At 36.6% G+C, this 23,731-nt stretch overlaps 1 protein-coding gene across 1 annotated transcript in view; it reads left to right on the top strand.

Moving 5' to 3' along the window:
• The window catches only part of CPS1 (carbamoyl-phosphate synthase 1), a 134,288-nt gene that overhangs the window by 51,690 nt on the left and 58,867 nt on the right, over window positions 1–23,731 (top strand). The window contains exons 17-21 of the mRNA XM_060106069.1: window positions 3,377–3,521; window positions 5,001–5,211; window positions 6,807–7,005; window positions 9,057–9,233; window positions 12,564–12,682. Of these exons, the coding sequence (XP_059962052.1) occupies window positions 3,377–3,521; window positions 5,001–5,211; window positions 6,807–7,005; window positions 9,057–9,233; window positions 12,564–12,682 (851 nt within the window). The remainder of the gene's footprint in view (window positions 1–3,376; window positions 3,522–5,000; window positions 5,212–6,806; window positions 7,006–9,056; window positions 9,234–12,563; window positions 12,683–23,731) is intronic.

Genomic DNA, 23,731 nt, shown 5'->3' with positions numbered 1-23,731 from the left:
TATGATTTTAGACAGCCTCTCTTCTAATGGGTTAGGTTGCATTCCTGTCTTGCTAGTTGTTTGGCATAGGGTGTCCAGCACTGTAGCTTGCTGGTCGTTGAGTGGAGCTGGTTCTTAGCGTTGAGATGGAGATCTTTGGGTGAACTGTCGCCGTTTAATATTATGTGGAGCTGGGACATGTCTTGAGGACCAATGTCCTGAACTCAGCTCTCCCACCTCAGAGCACAGTCCTGACACCCAGCTGGAGCACCAAGACCCAGTCATCCACACAGCTCAGAAGAAATGGGAAAGAAAATGAAAGAAAGAAAGAAAAAAACCAACAAAATTAAGTTATTAAAATAAAAAATAAAAAATAATTTTTTTAAATAGTAATATTTAAAAGTAATAAAAAAAGGAAAAAAGAAAGAAGAGGGCAACCAAACCAAAAAACAAATCCACCAATAATAACAAGCACTAAATTTATACCAAAAAAAAAAAAAAAGCAGACAGACAGAACCCTAGGACAAATGGTAAAAGCAAAGCTATAGGGACAAAATCACACAAAGAAGCATACACATACACACTCACAAAAAGAGACAAAGGAAAAAAATATATATATCTGTGCTCCCAAAGTCCATTGCCTCAATTTCATGATGATTCGTTGTTTCTTCAGGTATTCCACAGATTCAGGGTACATCAAGTTGATTGTGGATATTTAATCCACTGCTCCTGAGGCTGCTGGGAGAGATTTCCCTTCCTCTTTGTTCCCATAGCTCCTGGGGTTCAGCTTTGGATTTGGCCCCCCCTCTGCATGTAGGTCACCTGAGGGCATCTGTTCTCGCTCAGACAGTACAAGTTTAAAATAGCAGCTGATTAGGGGGCTCTGGCTTACTCAGGCCAGGGGGAGGGAGGGGTACAGAATGCAGGGTGAGCCTGTGCAGGCAGAGGCTGGTGTGATGTTGCATCAGCCTGAGGCACAACATGTAGTCTCCTGGGGAAGTTGTCCCTGGATCCCGGGACCCTGGCAGTGGCGGGCTGCACAGGCTCCCGGGTGGGGAGGTGTGGATAGTGACCTGTGCTCGCACACAGGCTTCTTAGTGGCTGCAGAAGCATCCTTAGCGTCTCATGTCCATGCCTGTCTCTGGTGTCTGCGCTGATAGCCGCAGCTCGCGCCCATCTCTGGAGCTCGTTTAGGCGGTGCTCTGAATCCCCTCTCCTCGTGCACCCCGAAACAATGGTTTCTTGCCTCTTAGGCAGGTCCAGACTTTTTTCCCGGACTCCCTCCCGGCTAGTCGTGGTGCACTAGCCCCTTCAGGCTGTGTTCACGCAGCCAACCCCAGTCCTCTCCCTGGGATCTGACCTCCGAAGCCCGAGCCTCAGCTCCCAGCCTCCCACCCACCGCGGGTGAGCAGACAAGCCTCTCGGGCTGGTGAGTGCTGGTCAGCACCGATCCTCTGTGCGGGAATCTCTCCACTTTGCCCTCTGCATCCCTGTTGCTGCGCTCTCCTCCGTGGCTCCGAAGCTCACCCGCTCCGCCACCCGCAGTCTCCGCCCGCGAAGGGGCTTCCTAGTGTGTGGAAACCTTTCCTCTTTCACAGCTCCCTCCCACTGGTGCAGGTCCCGTCCCTATCCTTTTGTCTCTGTTTATTCTTTTTTCTTTTGCCCTACCTAGGTACGTGGGGAGTTTCTTGCCTTTTGGGAGGTCTGAGGTCTTCTGCCAGCGTTCTAGGTGTTCTGTAGGAGTTGTTCCACATGTAGATGTATTTCTGATGTATCTGTGGGGAGGAAGGTGATCTTCGCGTCTTAGTCTTCCGCCATCTTGAAGGTCTCCCCCAACCAATGTTTTTAGTATTAACAACCTCATTATTACTGTCAGTTGTGACCAATGTATACTTATTCTCAATTAAAAATGTATTTTTTACAGTATAAAAAGCATTCTAAATACTCAGTTCTCTAAAAATATTTACAATGAAGACAACTTTGGAATGGGATATTTTAAAATTATTTATATTCCTCTAAAATAGTTAGTAAGCTGTTGAATGGTTTTCTTTGTTGAAACCCTAGCTTTTCATTTGAGAATAATGACTTGTATTGTTATATCCCAAGCTACCGCTTACTCTCTTGAGATTATATTTAGCATTATTAGAAACTGCATTAACCTGATCTAGGTCCCTTAATTAATCTTTGTATAAAATATGAGACTTGAAAGAGAAAGAGGAAGCTGAGGCAACAGGTGAAGATGATCTCAATAGTCCTTGTGTCCGGTCTACTCCATTAGAATGCAAAAGCCTTACTCAGATTCATCTCCTTTGTTTCCCAGATTTTTTTTTTCTATTAGCAGGCTATGCTAATGACAAATAAATCATTATTAAATTGTTCACACTGGCTACAGATTTTCCTAACCACTTTGAAAACCTCATCATGGGTAGCTGTGGGGACAACTGTGTTACATTTTGAAGCGCACATGCTGGAGCCTGTAGTGTTTGCTGAGGTTAAAAAAACAGTGTTGAGACACATCATGGAATAACTTACATTGAGTTATTATTTCATTATGCTACCTGCTAATAATTTGAAAAATTCAAATTACTTTCCCCAGTTGCTTTCTTTTAGTTTCATTGCCATAAAAAAATATATATTATGAGACAAAGGGACATTTCTGTCTTGGATTTTCAGCCACTAAATGTCCTAAGGTCGGAGACCACCTCTTTCAGATTTTGGGTTCAGCATTCTACCCACCAGTGGGTACAGAGTAAATAAGGAATGATAATTATACTAATTCATATCTGTTTAATCAGGCAGGCATGATACACGATTCAGTATTTAAGCACTTAGGCAGTGATTACCCATAATAATAGTCGTGTATGATTCTTTTAATTCCCAAGTTTCATATGCCATCTTGGCTAACTGTTTACAACCATCATCATCTCCTTTCTTCTCCTCATCAACATCAACTGACTTTTATTGTGTGTGTTCTTTACAAAGCACCCTCAGCTATTTTAGAGAAAGACAGAATCTTTAGACTTATTTTTCCATATTTATTTGCACTTATCACATCTCTGCTTTCACAGAAGCCTAGCTGCAAAAATAATTTCATTTCCCTTTGCCTGATTGCTCAATTATTTTCTCTTTTTCCTAAATTAGTTTGATTTAATGTCATATCAGCACTTTGAATGGCAAGCCTCAATAATGTAAATCAAGCATATTCACTGCAGAATGCTATTCCTAGTACCTCACTGATTTTCCGACACATTGTGCCTTCTGGAGCATAGAGGAGGATGGAGACTAAGCTTGAGACTTCAGTGCAGACCAGGATTTAGGCCAGGGCGCTTTGCCAAATAGCCATGTTAATGCTAGTGCCTTTCCTTACTCTTTGATGTCTTTTGTCACCAATTTCCAGGCCTTTGCTATGACCAACCAGATTCTGGTGGAGAGGTCAGTGACAGGTTGGAAAGAAATAGAATATGAAGTGGTCCGAGATGCTGATGACAACTGTGTCACTGTCTGTAGCATGGAAAATGTTGATGCCATGGGCGTTCATACAGGTAGGCAAGGAATCTTCAAGCATTATGGTAATGGCTTCAGCTCACATCTCTGATGGCTCATAGCAGTCTTTATTAAGTTCTTTTCTTTAAATTACTATTCTTAGCATACACATTAGTGATAAAATTTTACACATATATAGTATTTTACAGCATTGAAAATACTCTCATATTTAATTTGATCTTCACAGAAACCCTCTGAAGTAGGGCAGATATTATTATCCTGATTTAATTTGAGGAAGGGGTTAAATATAAGCAATACTGTGAAGGTAAAATCTGTAAGACTTGGTGTTGAGAAGTAAGGCATGAGGTTAAGAAGGCTTGAAGCAGACTGGGTGTTAGTCACCAAGTGAATGAGAAAATAGCCACAATAAATAGAAATAGATGAAATAAATAGGTTTCTCAGGAAGGGAAACTAGTTAGACTAGAGGGCAAAGATGATGACTTAGGATTTAGAAATGCTAAAGTTTAAAAGTGGGCGGAAATCTCAAGAAGAGAATGTAGAGCTGGAATTCAGGAAAGAGGATAGAAATAAAGAAGTTGATTCAAGGTCATTGGAAGTCTTGGTATAAAGAAAATAGCGGAAGCTGAAAGCATAGACTAAGAGTTCAAGGGCATAGGTGTAGAAGGAAAGAGAATAGGGTCAAGGACCAAACCCTGGGAAACATTTAGATTTATAGGGCAGAAGAAAAAGGACGGATTGGTGTTGAAGAAAAAGAAGGGAATGATAGTTACCATATAAGCCAATGCACAAAAATATTTTATAAAAGAGCTTTGGTTTTGACTGTAGAAAATACTATGAAAGTTCAAGAATGAAGATTTAATGTTTGCTTTTGGATGTTCAAGAGGACAGTTTCAGTGCAAAGTTGGTTATGTGAGCCGTATGGAAAGGAATTATATGACTCTGAGTGATAAGAAGAACTGGTAAATTTTCAAAAGGTTTAGTCATGTAAGGAATGAGAGAGTTGGTTCTTATAACCATCTGGCAGTTCAGAGAGGGACTTCTTGAGCCTGTAGTGATCTGAGCTTGTTTGTAGGCAGAAGGGATGGTGACTAAGGACTAAGAGATTGAAGATACAGGGGCCTATAATTGGAGAGAAGTGAGAAAATGGGAAAGGATGAGATTTAGAAAATGGATGGGTGAGAGCCAGTCTGGGTGAAGAGGAGCTGATATTTTATGGAAGGAAGAACTTGAGAGCTAATTTATGAGACATAGAAGGGAAATTGAAGAAGTTAATGTCAATCCAGTAAGTAGATGACTAAGCCTTGATAGCTTCATGATCTTGGGAAAGCTTAGAGTGATTTCTGTAAATAATGTCAGAATAATACAGGTAAAACCATCAGAGGGAATGTGCCTTGTATGTATTTCCCTAAGATAATTCTTTTCCCAGCAAACCCTCAGCCTATTCTGTTTCTTGTTAAGTTACTAAAGTTGATTATTTAGATATGCTACCAAATAACAAGTGTTGCTTGGATGTACAGGTGATTCAGTTGTTGTGGCCCCTGCCCAGACGCTCTCCAATGTGGAGTTTCAGTTGTTGAGACGTGTTTCAATCAATGTCGTTCGCCACTTGGGCATTGTGGGTGAATGCAACATTCAGTTTGCCCTTCATCCTACCTCAATGGAATACTGCATCATTGAAGTGAATGCCAGACTGTCCCGAAGCTCTGCCCTGGCCTCAAAAGCTACTGGGTAAGGCCAGAACGATTGACCATGGGTTTGCAGATTGAACTGGAAAATTGAAAGTTAGTGGAAGACTGTGCTGCATTTGCAAACTATAGTCCCCATTTTTGTATGCTGACTCCCAGTCATGTCCTATGGACATGGTTATTAATGAGCCTGCTGCCAGATTGAGGCAAATGGTATTGCTAGCTGGCTTTGTTTGCTGGCTAATCATAAACTAATCAAGATCTGAGTGGTCAAAGCAGGCTGTGAAAAATCTGCTTCTTAATTGCACTTTGCAGATGTTGTTAAAAAGTACAAATTAATCCTTAATTTTAGTCCTTCACTGACTTTTTTAGGTATATAACAAATTTTGGACAAATAATAGAGTTCACTTGTCTCAAGAATGCAATCACATTATTTTATTTTAGCAAAACTTCACAAGACCAAACAACAGTATGTTTTTTCTATAGGTAAATCTTGCAACTAAATAAATAAATTTGTATCTATTTAACAATTGCTAGTAAGCATGACTGGAAGGAACACTAATTAATATCTTTTGTTTCTATTAATATCTTTAACATCTGGTATTTAAATTACATGACATTTAAAAAATATTACTGGGCTTCCCTGGTGGTGCAGTGGTTGAGAGTCCGCCTGCCAATGCAGGGGACACGGGTTCGTGCCCCGGTCCGGGAAGATCCCACATGCCGTGGAGCGGCTGGGCCCGTGAGCCATGGTCGCTGAGCCTGTGCGTCCGGAAACTGTGCTCCACAACGGGAGAGGTCACAACAGTGAGAGAGGCCCGCGTACTGCAAAAAAAAAAAAAAAAAAAAAAAAAAAATTACCTCTAAAGCTATTTTTATGTAGCTAGACAGTGCTATATGGAGTGTGGAAGGAGTGATGAGCTAAACAAGAGTCAGGAGACCTGAGTTCTCCTTCTGGTCCTTCTACTAATTTTGGGACTTTGGATACATCACTAATGTCTCTGTCAGTTTCTTCACCTCTTAGGTGGGGAAGTTGTACTAAAGGACTCATATGTAATTCTATAGTTCTGTGAATTAATTTTTCAAATACAGCTACCCAAACTGACATTCCAGAAGAGTATGGTCAAGTTTCCAGAGTGTTAATTGTGTAAGGAGCCCAAAGTTCAAAGATAATTTGGAAACAGAGCAAGGACTCAGACTTTCAAGGACTGCATTTTATGACCTTTACATACCCCATAGTACCAGCTAACTCCACCATCTTCCTAGGTGCAAACATGTATATATTTTTATAAAAGAATATTTTGCAGATTCTTATCTTAGTGGAAATTATACACAAGTAAGTACTTTATTTATCAAGGAAGCTATTGATTTTGGGTTGAAGACGTGAAGGTTGGGAGTTGTAGCACTGCATGTCAGGCATAGACAGTGAACTCTTTTGTGATCTGTGCCTCTGTACTTTATCATGACTGACTTTATTTTATAAGGAGCTCTTAAATTTTCATACAGAACTGAGAATCAGGTGTGTTTTATACCTTGATGTGAAATAATACCAGAATTTCTAAGAAAAACCCATTTATATTTTGAGCTGTTTTTAATACTTACTGCTGAAAGAAAAAAAAAATGTCTCCTCCTTTATAGCTACCCATTGGCATTCATTGCTGCAAAGATTGCCCTAGGAATTCCACTTCCAGAAATCAAGAACGTGGTATCAGGGAAAACATCAGCCTGCTTTGAACCGAGCCTGGATTACATGGTTACTAAGATTCCTCGCTGGGACCTTGATCGTTTTCACGGCACTTCTAGCCGAATTGGTAGCTCTATGAAAAGTGTAGGAGAGGTGAGTCCTTGGTTAATTCCTCTCTTTCATCCTTGTTCTCAGTTATTTTGTCCAACCCTAATGTCATTGAAAGTCTTCACTTTCCTTGGATACTGGGTTACTGATTGGAGGATACATATGAATTTCATTTCCTCCCTAGTGTTTCCACATAAGGCATAGCTGTTTTAAATCTTAATTTTTTTATCATGCTTCAAGGTGCACAATAGAATTATAACTCAAATGCCAGGAAAAGTTTTGTTGGTGGTGTTTCTGCCAAATCAACAACTGTTATCTAGTTTACATTTCCTGGAAAGGTTCCCCTTTCACAATGTGCATGGGAAAATTTGTAGGCCAAGGAATATGAGATAATTTTGTAATGTGTTAATTTAGGGTTTATTATCTGAAAGGTTTTTGTCTTCAGTGAATATTTAACACTTTACATTTAGTTAAACTCAAGTTAGCAAACATTTCCTGAGTTCTTACTACATGCAAGACCCTGGGATGATAAAAACAGTGAATAATATGTAGATAATTGTGACATTATCTCCAGCTGGTGAGTTCAGAATATATTCACAGAACTAAGTATAATATGAATTAAACTGTGATAAAAGTTAGAATGCAGTATTTATATGCAGGTGCTGTGAGAATGTAGTAGAATAGGGTCAGGGAAAGCCACAATAGATATTCCACTGAAAAATGGCGAAATCGTCACTTAATGAATATGAAGTTTAATAATATGAAGTATTAAAAAGGACATGTTTTGAGCAAACACAGTTATGTATTCCTTTATTATTATGTTTACTTCTCTTTTATTGAATGTACTCCATATACTATTATGTACAGTGTACTTTAATGAAGATTCATGGTGAATTATTTATAGAATTAGTTACTTTAGGGCCAACTCTTAAATATATAATACTTAAAATTTTTCTTAAATATTCCAAAAATATTTTCTTAATTTGATAATTCCATAAACTATCTTATATCTGGTACCCTCTCCTATGCTTAGGCTAGCAAATCTATGAATATATTGTCTAACTCTTCAAATACCACTATGCCTCATAAATTACATATCTGAATTGGACTAATATTTTGTTTATCCCTGCTCTTGAGACTCTTCCCTTATTTCTAATTAAATTTGGAGCAGTGTGAAAAGGTTATCTGTTTGGCTTTAGTGATCTTTGAATGTGTAGCTTGTCACGTAGTTGACATGAAGACTTACTAAACTGACATTAATGAGAATTCAGGTCTATTTGAGGCATCACGGAAGTTTACTGAAGGCAGTGTTATGACTGTTATTATTTTAAATTGTAGACCAAAAATGCATGGCAATCTATTATTCCATGGAAAGAATCAAAGACAGTATTTATTCACTGAAAATAACTGGGTAGGCTTCAAGGTTAATTTTAGTTCTCACTTGTAACTTGTCCAAACTAAATCACCACATGGTTTTCCTAATTGATTAGCATACAATCAGCTGCAAAGATTGTGGGAAGACATGTTGAATTTGTCATGGGGAATTTAGTCTCCTATATTCAAAATCTGAATCTGTCAGTATTTGTTATGATTCTCAAGGTTCTATTAATATTAATGCTTAGCTATAAAGAAAACCAACCTGTCTGGGATACTGACTGATACCCATTTAGAAATAGTTCTGTTTTTGTGTTAATATATGTCTGGTTTCTCTTCATTTGCTTTTTTATTCTAAAGGACATCTGCATGAAAGCAAGATCTTATTATCTTATTAAGGAAGGGTCTATGTTCTCTGGCCACAGATTCTTTCTTTTAATGCTATGGTCCAGAGCAAGTACAGGTGATTTCCTCATCAGTCTTAGCAAATCAAGCTAAATTCCCTAAGTGGTAAAAGAGTGACCTAATGATGTTAAAGACTCATTACATCAAAACCATGGTAAAAAGGCAAGAAAGAAAAATAACTTAAATTTGAGTAGCATTCTTCTGATATATGTCTTGTTACTAAGTCTTTTCTGAAAAATAGTCAACTTCTAGCTTTGTTACAAATTAAAAATATGCAAGCTCTTTTTAAAAATATGAGTCTTAAATGTGTATTACAGGTCATGGCTATTGGTCGCACCTTTGAGGAGAGTTTCCAGAAGGCTTTACGGATGTGCCACCCTTCTATAGCTGGTTTTACTTCGCGTCTCCCAATGAACAAAGAGTGGCCATCCAACATTGATCTCAGAAGAGAGCTGGCTGAACCATCCAGCATCCGCATCTATGCCATCGCCAAGGTAATATGTGACAAGGGGCCGAGAGCTACCTTTTTTTTTCCTTTCCCAGAATACAGTCAGCTTGGACTTTAATGTAAAACTGAATCACAAAGTGGTCTTGAATTCAGGAATTTTTGGAAAATCTTTAATTCTCTTTAATAGTATTAAACTGGAGATTTCTATGGACTTCATCAGATTATTATATGGCTAATGAAAAATTACCCTTTTTTATTTTCACCTTAAGGCTGGACTTAAAGGGAACACTGCAGTTTTAAAGGATGATCACATAGATAAAATATTCTTCCCCTTTAGTACGTATATTATCAATACTCTTAAATGTTTGATAATATTGACTTATGATTTCCCATCACTCTCATTACTTGTTCATTGAAAATGTGTAAAATTATATTTTAGAAAGGAAGATGCGTAAAATGGTATCACTTAGTATGTCCTACCTAAGACTCTAGAATAATCTTTATTTATTTGATTCTTCTTCTGTGTTTAAACAACAAACTCTAAAGAACTTCCATGATTATAGGCTTTTCTATGTAATTATTTTATTGGTCTTACTTATAGAACAAAAAAGCCCCACATTTCTCACTTCCACCCACTAGTTCCCTTTAATGCAAATTAAATGCCATATTAATCTCCTTTCATGTTTACTATGCTTAGAGTTTTGAAGTTTTAGTTCATCTGATTTTATAAAAGGTGATTTGGGCAGCTGGGATCTGTCTGGTCAGAAATCCTTGAATTGCTTTTTGACATTTAAGGAAGGTTAGGTATTAATCCTCCAACAGTACCAAACCACACTGGAGCTACAAAGTCCTCTGACCATTTTATGTGTGTGTATGTACATGTGGGATGAGTTGATGAAAATATGAATTTTGTCTTTAAAAAGGGAATCTGTCTTTGTGACTTGTCTTTGTAGCAACAGAAAAATGCTTAGTGATTTTGAACTCTGCAACTTTTATGCTCATATATAGAAGGAGGAGAGGGAATGTTTCCTTCATTGCATTTAATGTATATTCTCCTCACCTTTATGGTTTCTAAATGCAGAATATTTCATTTCCATTGAAATTCTGAAGTAGTCTGAGAGATACTAGTATTTTTTGATGGACATTTCTCAAAGTTGACTTTCAAGGGAATAGAGAATTAACATTTTTCCATGGTGGTGGGAGTGATAATAGTAATGAGACATCATTCTAGAAAGATGTTTCACCTTCTTTATTGTTCTTATTTCAGTCTTTTGTTTAAAAAGCAACCTACAACATTCATACATGTGTATATACGTGTATGTGTGTGTATGTATGTATACATATCATTTTTTTTTCCAGACAAAGGACAGTAAATAGATTTTTTCCTTGAGTCTAGTAATCATACTTCTGCCATTTTGAGGTGGATAAACAAGGGAAGTATTTCCAAGTTCCCAGTGAGGCTGTAAAACTCAAGCATATCTCTCATTCTTTCCTAACAGACTTATAAAGGATGAGAATTCGGGGAAAATGTGTGGAGATTCTCTCTTCCACAGAGTATGAGCAAGAAGTGCAGGGTCTGAGGTATAAATTATTGCCTGCCAGCATGCTGGGAGAAGGAACTGATTTCTGTTTGTTAGAGGTCATCATTACTGTTCATTTCCACAGCAACCAGGAACTTGGTGATTTTGACAAAGAGTGTAAGGAGTGTGGTGGGCTGAAGGGGAAAAATAATGAAGGGAGTGAGTAAATCTTTGCTCGCTTTCATACTTCTTAGAAAGGGCAACTTGCTCTGAGGTCTGATTTTTGCAGCAGTCTTATTTCAGGATGACTGGATCATCACCTCTTTTGATTTGGGGAGAATACAGGGCATTGTTTTTATTTGGGGAACATTAGAGTAACCTCAAACTTGTTTGGGGTCATTACGAACTTCATTACGGCTGTGTGACATGGCAAAGCTGCAGCTCTTGAAAGACCGGCAGGATCTTGCTTTCTGTTCAGAGCTGTGGATGTGATTCTAGTTGGCCTTCCTCACAGTAAAATGACTGCAGATTCTAGGTCCTTCACCAGTCGCAGGGTGATTACTGTGTGCGATTGTGTGAAAATGTCCTTTGGTCTATCAAAAGTGTCACTACTACCTTAAGGTTCTATTCCCCTCACAGTGTTCATGGTCAAACAGCCAATTGTCCCTTAATCCCTTGGCAAATAAGGCATAATATTAAGTCCTTGGGAACCTGGCTATAGTTATAGGGAGAATTAAACAAGAAAACATAAATAGACTTATGAAATGAATATGTCTTTTAGTATTCACATTAGATGTCATTTTATTCTAGTGAATAGAATTATGAGCTATATTGTTTCTCAACATGTATGATCATGGTCTCTCTGATACCAGAAACAAGTAAAAGTTTTAGAAAAATTAAGCTCCCTTGGTTGAAATATAACAGCAGTTATTAGTTCATATATTTCCTAATGGGATTTAAAAATATAGTGTGCCATAATAAAATATGTTGTTTTGAAATATTTGATTATCATTTTTCATTGAGTATAAATATGTATCTAAACATAGAAAAGAATAAGAGTAGGCATCTTTTGAATATAAAAGTTTTGGTTTTGAGGGTTTATCTCTTCTTTCAGCTGCCTTTTGTACTCAGCTTAATGACCCATAGCTGTAATTTTACTTTTGAGAAATTGCTAAACTAAGCTTGAGGAAAAAGCTGAGCTGCCTATCAGAACAGAAGTTATTACTACATTGTTTTGGAATATATTAGGATTTTGTAAAGTGCCTGTCTTAGCACAAAAGGCACAGTAACTGATTCAAAATAATTTTTTGTTTGAAGTCTTCTGTGAGGAAATATTTGAGAGAAATAACACCAAGCCAAATGTGATCCATAAATTCTCAATGACTGGTTTGTGTGAATATGGAATGAAGTGATAAAAATGTGCTAAATATGCTAAAGGGTAATTATCCAAAATACAAGCTAAATGATCATTATATTGATTCTACATTTTCTTACCAAGTTGGAGTAACTATAGTTTCAAGATATTCTCTTTAATGCCAAAAAGATATACCAGATTTAGAATATAATTGGTAACACAGTCATATAAAAAGCAGGGAAGCAGAGCCTGTTACAGAGATTTTTCTGAGCACACACTACTCTGATGAACTCACAGTACCTCCTGTGCGTGCCATTTGTGGATAGAGTTGGCAGTATCTGTAGGTTTATTGGGAGGAACGTCAACGATGTGATATCAATTTCATTCTCAGTCTATAGCCTCAGGCTCTCTTAACATGGAGAGGAATGGCTGCTATATTTTCAACCAAATAAGACCTTTATAAGATGTTTGCCAAAGAAAGCATCTATTCTCCTTTTGGCAGGCCTTGGAAGACAATGTGTCCCTGGATGAGATTATGAAGCTCACATCCATTGACAAGTGGTTTTTGTATAAGATGCGTGACATTTTAAGCATGGAAAAGACACTAAAAGGGCTCAACAGGTAAGGCACTAGTGCTCTGATTCACTCCAGGTATCTTCTGTGCAGTTTTGTCTTCCTCTTACCCTTACACATTTGGCCAAAATTCTGCTTCTGTGAAGTAAATAGTGCCAATGCTGCAAAGCAATAGCCATAACCAGAAGAAATGGCAGTTTTTAGACATTTACCTTTTTAAAGGCATCTATTAATAATTTTAATCGTCTTTTACCCCTGCCCTACCCTTGACATGAAACATAGTGATGTTTTTATTAGGTCTTCTGAATTTACAAAAATTGGTGTACATTTATGGATTGATGTGCTATTTAATTACCAGACATTACCTAGATTTAAATTTTATTAATCAATAATGAAATGAATACTATTTCTGTTTTCTATACATTTTCCAAGTTCTGAAGTCTATTTTTCTCTTTTAATATCAACCTACGTATTGCTGTGTATTGCTGAGCAAACATATTCCTCTTGCATTCTACTGATATTTTTAACATTGGGACATCCAGTTCAGCATACAAATAAGCCACATTAAATTTTTGTTAATAGACTCTTTACCTCTCACTAATTTGCATTTTTATCTCCTTTATGGCCAATTATTTTTAAAATTTTATTTCATGTTCAGAATATTCCGATAATGTCAGTGTTTTAAAATCTGCTTTTTTCTATTTCCTGAGAACATCGTTTGTTGAGGCAGCTCAGGCATATGAAGTCACAGATAGGTTTTAAACTTGGATCTGTGATAACAGGAACATGTATTACCAGTTTAAGAAAGACAGTGTAATTCTCTTTAGCTTCTCCCCTTTAAGAGGGCTTTGAAATACACTACTACTGTAAAGAAATCTCACCTACAAGCCTAGGCACATGTTTAGAGAGGGAAAAATTTTGTTTGCAGAAATTATCCTCAAATGATTTTAGTAAATGTAGAAAAATTAATTGCTTGAAATGTTGAAAACAGTGGAAGCTCTCAAAGCCTGGATTTCTCGACTATTTAGAAACTGCAACATATAATCGGGTTACTGGGTTTACCTAATCAAAATGTACACAAACTGGGCAATAAAAATGTACACAAACTGGGCACTTGCTTTTCTTATTGAGCAGAGGAGGTTCTTTTTCATCTATTCAACAATCACCCACAACAAATGCTTAGTTTTGAAAATGGGGGACTCCAATCTGCCAAAAATGAAACTAGCTGTAGTTGCTTGTAAGTCATCCTTTGTAGTGATCATATAAAATGAACAGTAGATAGAAGTTAAGAATTGAGCCTATACATTCATCTTAGAATTTTGCTGACTTGAGGTTTCCTTTCTTGGTTTATGATGCCAGCAGAACTTCTGTGTTGAATTATAGTCTGTTCCACTGTTTTCAGTTTCAGACAACTGATTGCAAATGCCTGTGAAACCATTCCAATTAAACCACATGAGGGTGCTAGAAACTTACAGTATGCCAACCATAGCAGTGGAAGAGTCCTGGGGTGAAAAACAGCAGATGTTATGGTGATTTAAATTTCCACTTGATATACATTCTGATTTTTGGACAAATTCAATGTTTTAATTGAATAGTTTTTGTTACAAACAGAAGGCAGGTTGAAACTCTAACTAAGCAGAAATAAGTGTATATTGATAGTGAAAAAGCTGTTTGGAGGATTATTAGAATGACTCACAGTCATAGGTCACTTACAACATCGTTCTGACTTCAACATTCTATTGCATTTTTTGCTGTTAATTTGACATTTTAAAATAAAGTCTCCATTTTCTGGCATAAGTATAATTGTAAATAGAGATTTTTCTATTGTTCATAATCATCTACAATAATTTTTTATATACAACTTAATAATTTAAAAGATTCTAAAACATAATACTTAAAATTGTCTCTTGCTTCAAGACCTCAACAGAGGATTCATGGTGTTAGTAAACCTAAACTCTGAACTTATTATTATCTGATGGACACTTTACGTCCTTTTTTTTTGAGTATCTTAGATGCACACATAGCAATTCAATAATGACTGTTATTTAGAGGTGTTGGATAAATAGAATAAGAACAGATGGCTACTGAAGCTACCTGTCTCAGTCATTCTGTGGCACATTGGGATCTGAAGTTGAAAGGATATTGCAACTGATGGTGGGTGAGTGCAGGACTTACATTTTTTTGTTTGTTTGTTTTTGCCCTATTTTGATTATCTTCATGATTAGCCTGGATTATGACATCGTCTGCTTTTTTTCAGCCTCTTAATATCCAGAGAGGCTTGGTCATCAAGGCAGATACTGTTCCAACAGTAATAGCTATCTAATAACAGTTGGCATTATATGGCTGAGTTATATATTGGAGGAAGGTTAAGGTCAGCTCGTTCATTTTTATCTGTGATTTGTTTCAAAATTTCAACTGCTCCCACGTTCGAAAGGCTGACTTTAGATGTAGACCCAGGAAGTAGCTATTTATTTGGTCTGATTTGGGCCGACCCCCAAATTATCTTGCCTGAACATGTCTCTGGTACCAATGTGCCCAGGTCCCTTTGCAATTTTCATATAAGTTCCTGGGAAAATGGGCAGTGGGGATCTTAATTAGGAGAAAGGAGAAACTTAAAGAGAGGATGAAGTGTAGAATGCTAGACGTGGGTTAAGCTTCACCGGTTCCTTCCTGTGCGCTGGAAGGAGCACAGGCTATGGAGCCAGTCAGATACGTGGGTGCACAGTATTACCAACTGCAGCATCATGGGCACATCACCTCCCTCACTTCTCCAACCTCACATGCTTCCTGCTAATGTCTCCTTTATAGTTTTGTTGTGGAGCTTAAATGACATAAATGCAAAGGACCCTTGGCACATGATGAGTGTCCAAGAAAGTTTTCTCTTATTCCCCCTGAAAATGAAAATGCTACTTGTTATACTGATATATGCATTTTAAGACTCATTTTCAGAGTCACGATTTGCATTTGCATATATATTTTGCAATGTACCATTTCTTAATTTTCTTTATGATGCATTGTCACTTATTTTAATACCAGACCTGTTTTTTTAAATAAGGAAGTAATGATAGCTAGTGATACAAATACCATTCTTATCAAAAGATCAATAGCACTCCGTTATAATAATGAACAAAAATTCCCACTTTACAGTTGTTAATCATGCTAAAATTCTTCTAAAATGCAATAAATACATTCACTAGCAGAAGATGAGAATAGCACTTAAATTGATGACACTCTATTACTTGCATTTATATATAGTCACCTGAAATGAAGTCCAGAATTTGACTTCCAAATAGAATATACCCACGTATTACGTATATATGTGAATGTCCACAGACTGGAATAGAGAAAAAAAAAACAATGATTGTAACAAGGTTAGCATTATGGAAATAATGGATGAGTTTTACATGTCTATGAGAAAGTAGAAGTTACAGTTTTCTTACTTCCTTGAAGGGTGGAGATAAACATGTATCATGTTGAGGATGAAGTATGAAATCCCAGTCTTCTTCAGGGTGATGGGCCAAGTTAGGTGTTAGAATAATCAACTCAGTATCCCTCAGCATCCCAGCTCTGAGTGCTTGCTTCCATCAGAACTCAGTTTGTTATCTTCAGTACATGATTATAGCAATGGCAACCCTCTGGAAACTTCCAGAGCAATATCCATTCTTACCAACTTAGGTGTTAATCATTATTCAGACAGCTTCAGCAAAAACTTTCTCTTCTATACTTCAGTTCACTGACTTTCTCTTTTTCTTCTTAAGCTGTGTATTGCTTCCCGAGGGCATGCTAGGAAAGTTGACTGTCCTAGGCAGTTCCCCAAATTTATAAGCTAGTGTAGTGGAATGAATCGATCTAGAGTGATAACATACTTCACATTGGACTTCTTTAGGTTTTGAAAAGTTTCTCTTTACTCAATGTGATGTGAGTTGTATCATGGAGGATTCCAATGCCTATTATGCATATGCATTGGGATTCATATGTTTGATCTATTAACTTCACATTACCAGATCACTTTGCAAGTAGTTTAGGAAAATTGAGCTTGTCAGAATTTTCAGTGTAGTTGCAACATTTTCAAAAGCTTTCTTCATTGGCTTTCACTACCAAGCTCTCCAGACTTTAGTGTATCTATTTTCCCCATACTCACTCATCTTACCAACATTGACTCTTTTTTTTTTTTTTTGCGGTACGCGGGCCTCTCACTGCTGTGGCCCCTCCCGCCGCGGAGCACAGGCTCCAGACGCGCAGGCTCAGCGGCCATGGCTCACGGGCCCAGCCGCTCCGCGGCATGCGGGATCCTCCCAGACCGGGGCACGAACCCGTGTCCCCTGCATCGGCAGGCGGACTCTCAACCACTGCACCACCAGGGAAGCCCCAACATTGACTCTTTTACACATAATGCTCCTCCCATACAGCATTTTCACTAGAAGAAAAATGCATTTATTTTGATCTATTAAAAATTACAGAAGTCTCACCTGTAATCCTTTCCCCCATTAGTACGTAGACATATTCAATTCTAGTCATGCAAATAAAACTGGATTGGAGGACAGAAGCACAGGTAGTATAAGTCAAACAGATAAATATGTCAGATGTCTTTATCAGCAGGTTCTCTTGATATAGCTGGTTCTCTAAAGTAGCAAAATAATGGATTTAGAACTCTATGTGTTAATACAGAAACTTGAATTTTGATTCCGTCAAACGCCTTCCAAGTGTAAGGTAATGATCAACGAATTTATTGACTACATATCAGGCACTGTTCTAATTGCATTATTTCATTTAATCCTTACCACAACCTAAGAAAGTCAGTAATTATCCCAATTTTATAGGTAGTAAACTGAGGTTCTGAGATATTTAGCATCGTCCTTGATATCACATGCTAATAAATGACAGAATTGAGATCAAACCTGAGCAGGACTCCAGAGCCTAGGATGTTTTATATTTAACCCCTATGCTATATATAAGTATGTGTATATGTGTACACACACGCACACACAAACACACACACATATATGTATTATATTTATATATATATATATATATGTTTAGGGATGTGGAAAGGTGAATTATATAACATCTGGAGGAAATCAGAGTACATGTAGTAGACACTTCCAGCATAGTGACAGTATTTAATAAAGGGATGATAGTCCCATCATCATAGAACTAGCACATTTGATAAAGGTTTCAACAATATTAGTAATAAATAGATAAGCACAGGTACAAAAATATCACAGTTGAACCCCTTTCACTATAAGTAAGGAAGTTAGTCAACTGTAGTAAATCTTCTTTGTGGGCAAAAACTATTTCAAGACACTATACCCCAAACCTTTTTATTTATAATATCAAGTTGGATTAACAATTTTAGATTGAAAGACAGTTATGATACTTAAAAAAAAAACCTGAATACACAAGAAAAAATGTGAATATGCTAATTACCAGCTTTGAGCACCTGCCTATCTTCTGCCTATAACTTGTTTTTACATTCTTTTTCTTTATTTTAATTTTTAGTTTCTTTTGCTATTTCTGACTGACATGTGTAGCTGAAGAACTTTATTATACCTGCCTAAGTTCTATAATTTTGCTCTTTTACTGACTGGAACTAAGTTGAATTAAGTTTTGAATCCTTCTTTCAGTGATTAGCTTAAAGAAGGCAGCCATCTACTGCTTGTGCTGTACCATGTTAAAATGGAAAGTTTCCGCACTTTATGATGACTGCTTGTTCTTTTGCATTTCATTCAATTTGGGCAATTTTCCCAGTATGGTCCATTTTGCTCTCTGGTGTTTTTTTGCACAATGCTGCTATTTATGTTAGCAAAATAATGCTTGACTGTTTAAAAGGACTCTGTTTTCATCCATTTTAGATGTTCAAAAGTAGGAGATATGATCACTGTGATACAGTTTACACCATATATGTGGCTAAGTTTTGGGGCACCATATATGTGGCTAAGTTTTGGATTTATTTCTCTATTAATGATTGATATAAACAATTTACTATAGATTAATATGCAAGTTATTCAGAAATTGCTTTTGTCTACTATTCTGTAGGCTCATATGTTGGGTTTTTTTTAACTTTTAATTCTGATAATATTAATATTAATATTCTCTTCCCCCTTCACTGCCACTTATTGCTACAATGTAGTAAAAAAAGAGGAAAGTGTGCTTTTGAAGGACCTAATTTTCATCTGAACATCACCATGTTCAATGTGATAAACTACATCTATTGGTGAGTGCTGAAAAGTCATAGGTGTGGCTATAGCTTAGGAAAACAATCTGGGGCAAGCCTGGTGAGTTCCACTTGGGCATTCAAGTGCTAAATTGAGCTCAGTAAAGTTGGCCATTTCCCTGCAGCCACAAACTTCTGGCAGATGTAATAATGCAGGTGTCACCTTAGCTGGAACACTCCCTTTGAATGTTCTCTCCTACACACGTTAGTTTCTATTGACTTTTTATTTAACTTGTTCAGGAGGCGTGGCAAAACCAGACAAGAGCGTTTTGTGCTTGTATTTGATTGAAGTTTTCTAGGGAAAAGTGTCACCTAAAAGTCATTAAAACTTAGGCATAACTACTATGTATACAAAAGATAACTAATGAGAACCTATTGTTTAGCACAGGGAACTCTACTCAATAATCTGTGGTGACCTAACTGGAAGGAAATCAAAAAAGGGTGGATGTATGTATATGTATAGCTGATTCACTTTGCTATACAGCAGAAACTAACACAACATTGTAAAGCAGCTATACTCCAATAAAAATTAAAAAAACAAAATCTAAGCTTAAGACAGAGAAGGATCAGTACCTTACTTTCTAATGATAATTTATACTTTTTGGTAGAAAAAATTAACAGTAAGCAATTAGCCTTAAAGGGTATTTAATATAGAAGCAATTTAGAGAAAAATATACATTTCACTATATATAATGTATAATCACGTGTTATAATTTTTATGATCCTTTACTATGATATATGCTTGTGATACTATGTGTTGTTTTCTCCACCCCAGTCTGTGGACCTTCATATATATATGAACATATATAAACACACTAAGTATATATATATATATATATATACATATATATATATATACACACATACATATATATATATACACACACATACATACACACACTAATGTGTATATATATATGTGTGTGTGTGTATATATATATATATATATACACACAAAGTATTTGGGTGTTTATTATTTTGAATGTAGAATGAGAATAGAGATGGTTGGACACTTTAGTGGAACCCATTGATCTGATTTGCAGAAAACAGTTTATGTCCTCTGACTTCACTATCAACTCACACTGTATTTCTCAGTTTCACCCTAGTTTAAAAAATACATATTCTCTTATTTTACTAGTTAGCCATGCTGCTAAGATGAATATATATTATATATAAAGTAATTGACTCTAAAGGAAAACAATTTTATTAGTTACTACATATTAGTATCCTATGGTTTGTCTTCATACCCTAAACCATTTATCTAATAAACCTCTTCAAGAATACTAAATATTGGACCTTACATAAAAAGGTTAGTTTTTCTTCTGGAAAAGAGGAGCATTACTGTGGGAATTTCCATGCCCGTGAGCTAATGACAAAAATACATTTTGTTTTTAATTTGTTTTTATGTTCCATGTGATATTTTAGGCGATGTCACAGATTTGACAAGCCTCTATTAATTTTTCTAACTAATAATTTATTATATCAGGTATATTGTGAATAAAATTTTACAACAAATATTTAATGTTCTGAGAACCCTCATTGAATTAATTATTTAAACAGTGCTTTCATACTTTTGACAAATAATTATGCATTTTGAAAGAGTGAGAGAGAACTTGAGTCTGGCATGGGCAAGATGCATGTTTCACCTAAAATGTTTTCAGACTGATGTTCACATCATTCATAAAATAAACATTATATATTTTCTGCTTATTGATTCTTATATGTTCGATAGTTCCAAAAATCTTAAGTTGGTTTAAAATAACATATACTCATAATTTGTATGTATGTATGTATCTATTAATAGCCAGGATTTAATAGATTATCCATATGTCAACATCTGTGATCTCAGCATGATAGGCTGTGTATTTACTTGATGACATTTCTCTTTATTAGGAGCTGTTATTAGACCAAATGGTATTGTTAGTTGCCTTCAATGGGTTTGTAATCTATTTTTGAAGATTTGTATATGCTTAGGTATACATAAGACAGGATGCTTTTAATGGACCAAGAAGCTCTAAGATCTTTGTATCTAAGTTATCTCATATAAGTCACGGTTTAAGAGTTCTTAGAAGGTATGCAACCCTACCCCATATTTTATAAACAAGACAGTGACTCAGAACATTTAAATAAATTTTTCAAGATTTCAGGGGAAGTGCACACGGAAGCCACGATTTGAGTTCAGGACTTTTGGAATCCAAGGATAGCATCTTTCCTTCAATATATCTCTATGCCATGGGAACCAAGGGGAGAGAGAATTATAAATAAATAAATAGGAAGACACTGTCAACAATATGTCATGGTTTAGGGAGAGCAGAGAGAGAGAGAACTGAGCAAGTCCACCAAATTTGATGATGGGGAGGAAAGAGTAGGAGCTAGACTGAAAGGACCAAATGTGCAATGAGAAAGAAGTAGGTAAATGGATGAATTGTACTCAGGAAGTGACAAATCGTGTTTGCTATTATTTTGTTATATTTATGCTGTATTTCATAAAAATGAGAATCTTACTATAAGGAAATTAAGGCTGTGAACAGAAATTAAAGTGAATACTCTCTACCTATTTGCTCAATGTATGTTATAGTTGGAGCCACACAATTTCGCTCATGGTTCTGTAATTACTACATACTAGGAGGATGCTCCAATTAATCTGTAAATTCCATTAGGGCAAATTTCAAATACCATGTCTTAATATACTTTTATTATAAGATTTTCTTAAAAGCTTTTGCTGATTTGTGTGAATGAAGAATGGACTTCACCATTCTAAAGAATAGTGTCAGTTCTGAAACAGATAAGAATGATTTTCAGTTCTTTATATACTATCTATTTTCTTGGAAATTGACCTTGCATAGAGTAAAATCTCAATAATATCTCAATAATATTTGTATGATAATGTTCCCATTAAATAAATAAAAAATATTTTTGGTAGAAAATGAAAATCGGAATTTTTCAGTCATGCCAAAGAAGGGAGATTGGAGTGGAGGAAAATATATTACAATTCCTGGTTGCTCAAGGGACCCACAAAATTATTAATTGGAAAATGTGTAGTCCAAAATATAAACTCTGGGGACTTTCTAGTGGTTAAGACTCTGTGTTTCCAATGCCGGGGGCATGGGTTCGATCCCTGGTCGGGGAAATAAGGTCTCACATGCTGTACAGTGTGGCCAAAAAAATAAAATAAAATAAAATAAAATAAACAGAATATAAACTCTGTGTTGGAAGACACTGGAAATCAGCATCTCTAGGTTTTCGTTATTTAAGTGACTGTATATTTACTAATTAGCTAGGAAGTCTCTGAATGACTATTTTCTAATAAAAAGGGATATATCTAATTGTTTTTTATAGTCAAATAGAAATTATATATACTGGGAGCACTATAGTACTTACATGGACATTGTAAACTCTATTGCCTGTTGAGAACAAGCCAAAATTTACACAGTTTTTTTTTTTTTTTTTTTTTTTTTTGTCCACACCATGGTTCCCTGACCAGGGATCAAACCCACGCCCCCTGCAGTGGAAGTTCAGAGTCTTAACTGCTGAACCACCAGGGAAGTCCCTACCTAGTTATGATTTTAAAAGTTATCTAAGTTTTCAAAATTTCAAATTTCTAGAAAACTTTTTATGAGAAATATTCATAAATATGTACAGTGGTAGTGCAGGCTCTGATTAAATTAACCAGCAAAGAAGATTAAGGTGAAAAGTATATAATCATAACACTTATGATACAGAGATTTGTATTTCTCTGGTGACTTTAAGGTGAATTTCTGTTATAATACAGGTGGAAAATAATCACTATTCTATTTTTGTAGGTGGTGAAACTGAGTCACACAGAGGTGTGTGTCATACTTTATGTCACACCAGTCAGAGGAAAGCAAGAAATCTAGCCCAGGGCTTCTGCCTTCAGTTCTAGTCGCTAACCCTTTTCAAAAGCTTCTTTGTAGAGATATGACTTTTAAATCAGACAGCTGGAGATCAGCTCCTCCTTAGCTGTCAAGTTGTGAGCTGCGTGTTTCCCTGCCTGAATTGTTGACCCCACTTAGAGCAGAAGCCTTGTAAGAGATGTGCCCTTCTCTAAACTCTTGTGAGGAAAACGCGGGGGCCTGGAACGCAGAAAGCCTTGGTGAGTCACCTTTAAGAGATGTAAACAGAATTTTCAAGAGTATGGAGAGCTAGCATAAGAATTTCCTTTTTAAATTTTTCTGTATTTATGAGACAGTATATATACGTGCGTGTATATATGCACACATACATACATGTACATATATTTTTTCTTTAAATAAAATGTAAATGCCTTATCTTCCATGTTAATGCGGGTGTGAGTTTAAAGCTCCTGAAGTGTACAATGGAAATTAAATATAGACAAAATAGTCTGCCTGAGCTATAATTACAGATACTAGATAATCACTCACTGGCCCTCAGGATTTTTCACCTTCTCATTCATACCTGAGATGCCTTTATGGGCGCAGAACCTCCGCTAGTGCCCTGGGAGCTGAAGTGGGTGATGCCTATCTCGAGGAGTGAGACAGTAGCCTTGCCTCCCAACAGCGGAGTAAACGTCTGGGTGATCATTTATGCTTTGCAGGGGATACAAAGTGTGGTGGGTCTCACCCCTTAAGGTCTGGATACAGGAATGCTACAGAGAGAGGGAAGAGATTTAGAAGAGCTGAGGTGCTGAGACCACATTTAGGTGGCTTGCCAGTTTTGTTCTGCTGAACTCCTCGTGCTTCTTTTTTTTTTTTTCTTTAATATTTATTTTTTTATTTGGTTGTACCGGGTCTTAGTTGCGGCAGGAGGGCTCCTTAGTTGCAGCTCACCAGCTCCTTAGTTTCAGCACGTGGGCTCCTTAGTTGCAGCATGCATGTGGGATCTAGTTCCCTGACCAGGCAGAG

The sequence above is a fragment of the Mesoplodon densirostris genome, chromosome 8 (assembly GCF_025265405.1).
Source record: "Mesoplodon densirostris isolate mMesDen1 chromosome 8, mMesDen1 primary haplotype, whole genome shotgun sequence".
Taxonomy (NCBI): domain Eukaryota; kingdom Metazoa; phylum Chordata; class Mammalia; order Artiodactyla; family Ziphiidae; genus Mesoplodon; species Mesoplodon densirostris.
The sequence above is the reverse complement of the archived record's forward strand: the minus strand, read 5'-3'. Positions and strand labels throughout refer to the sequence as shown.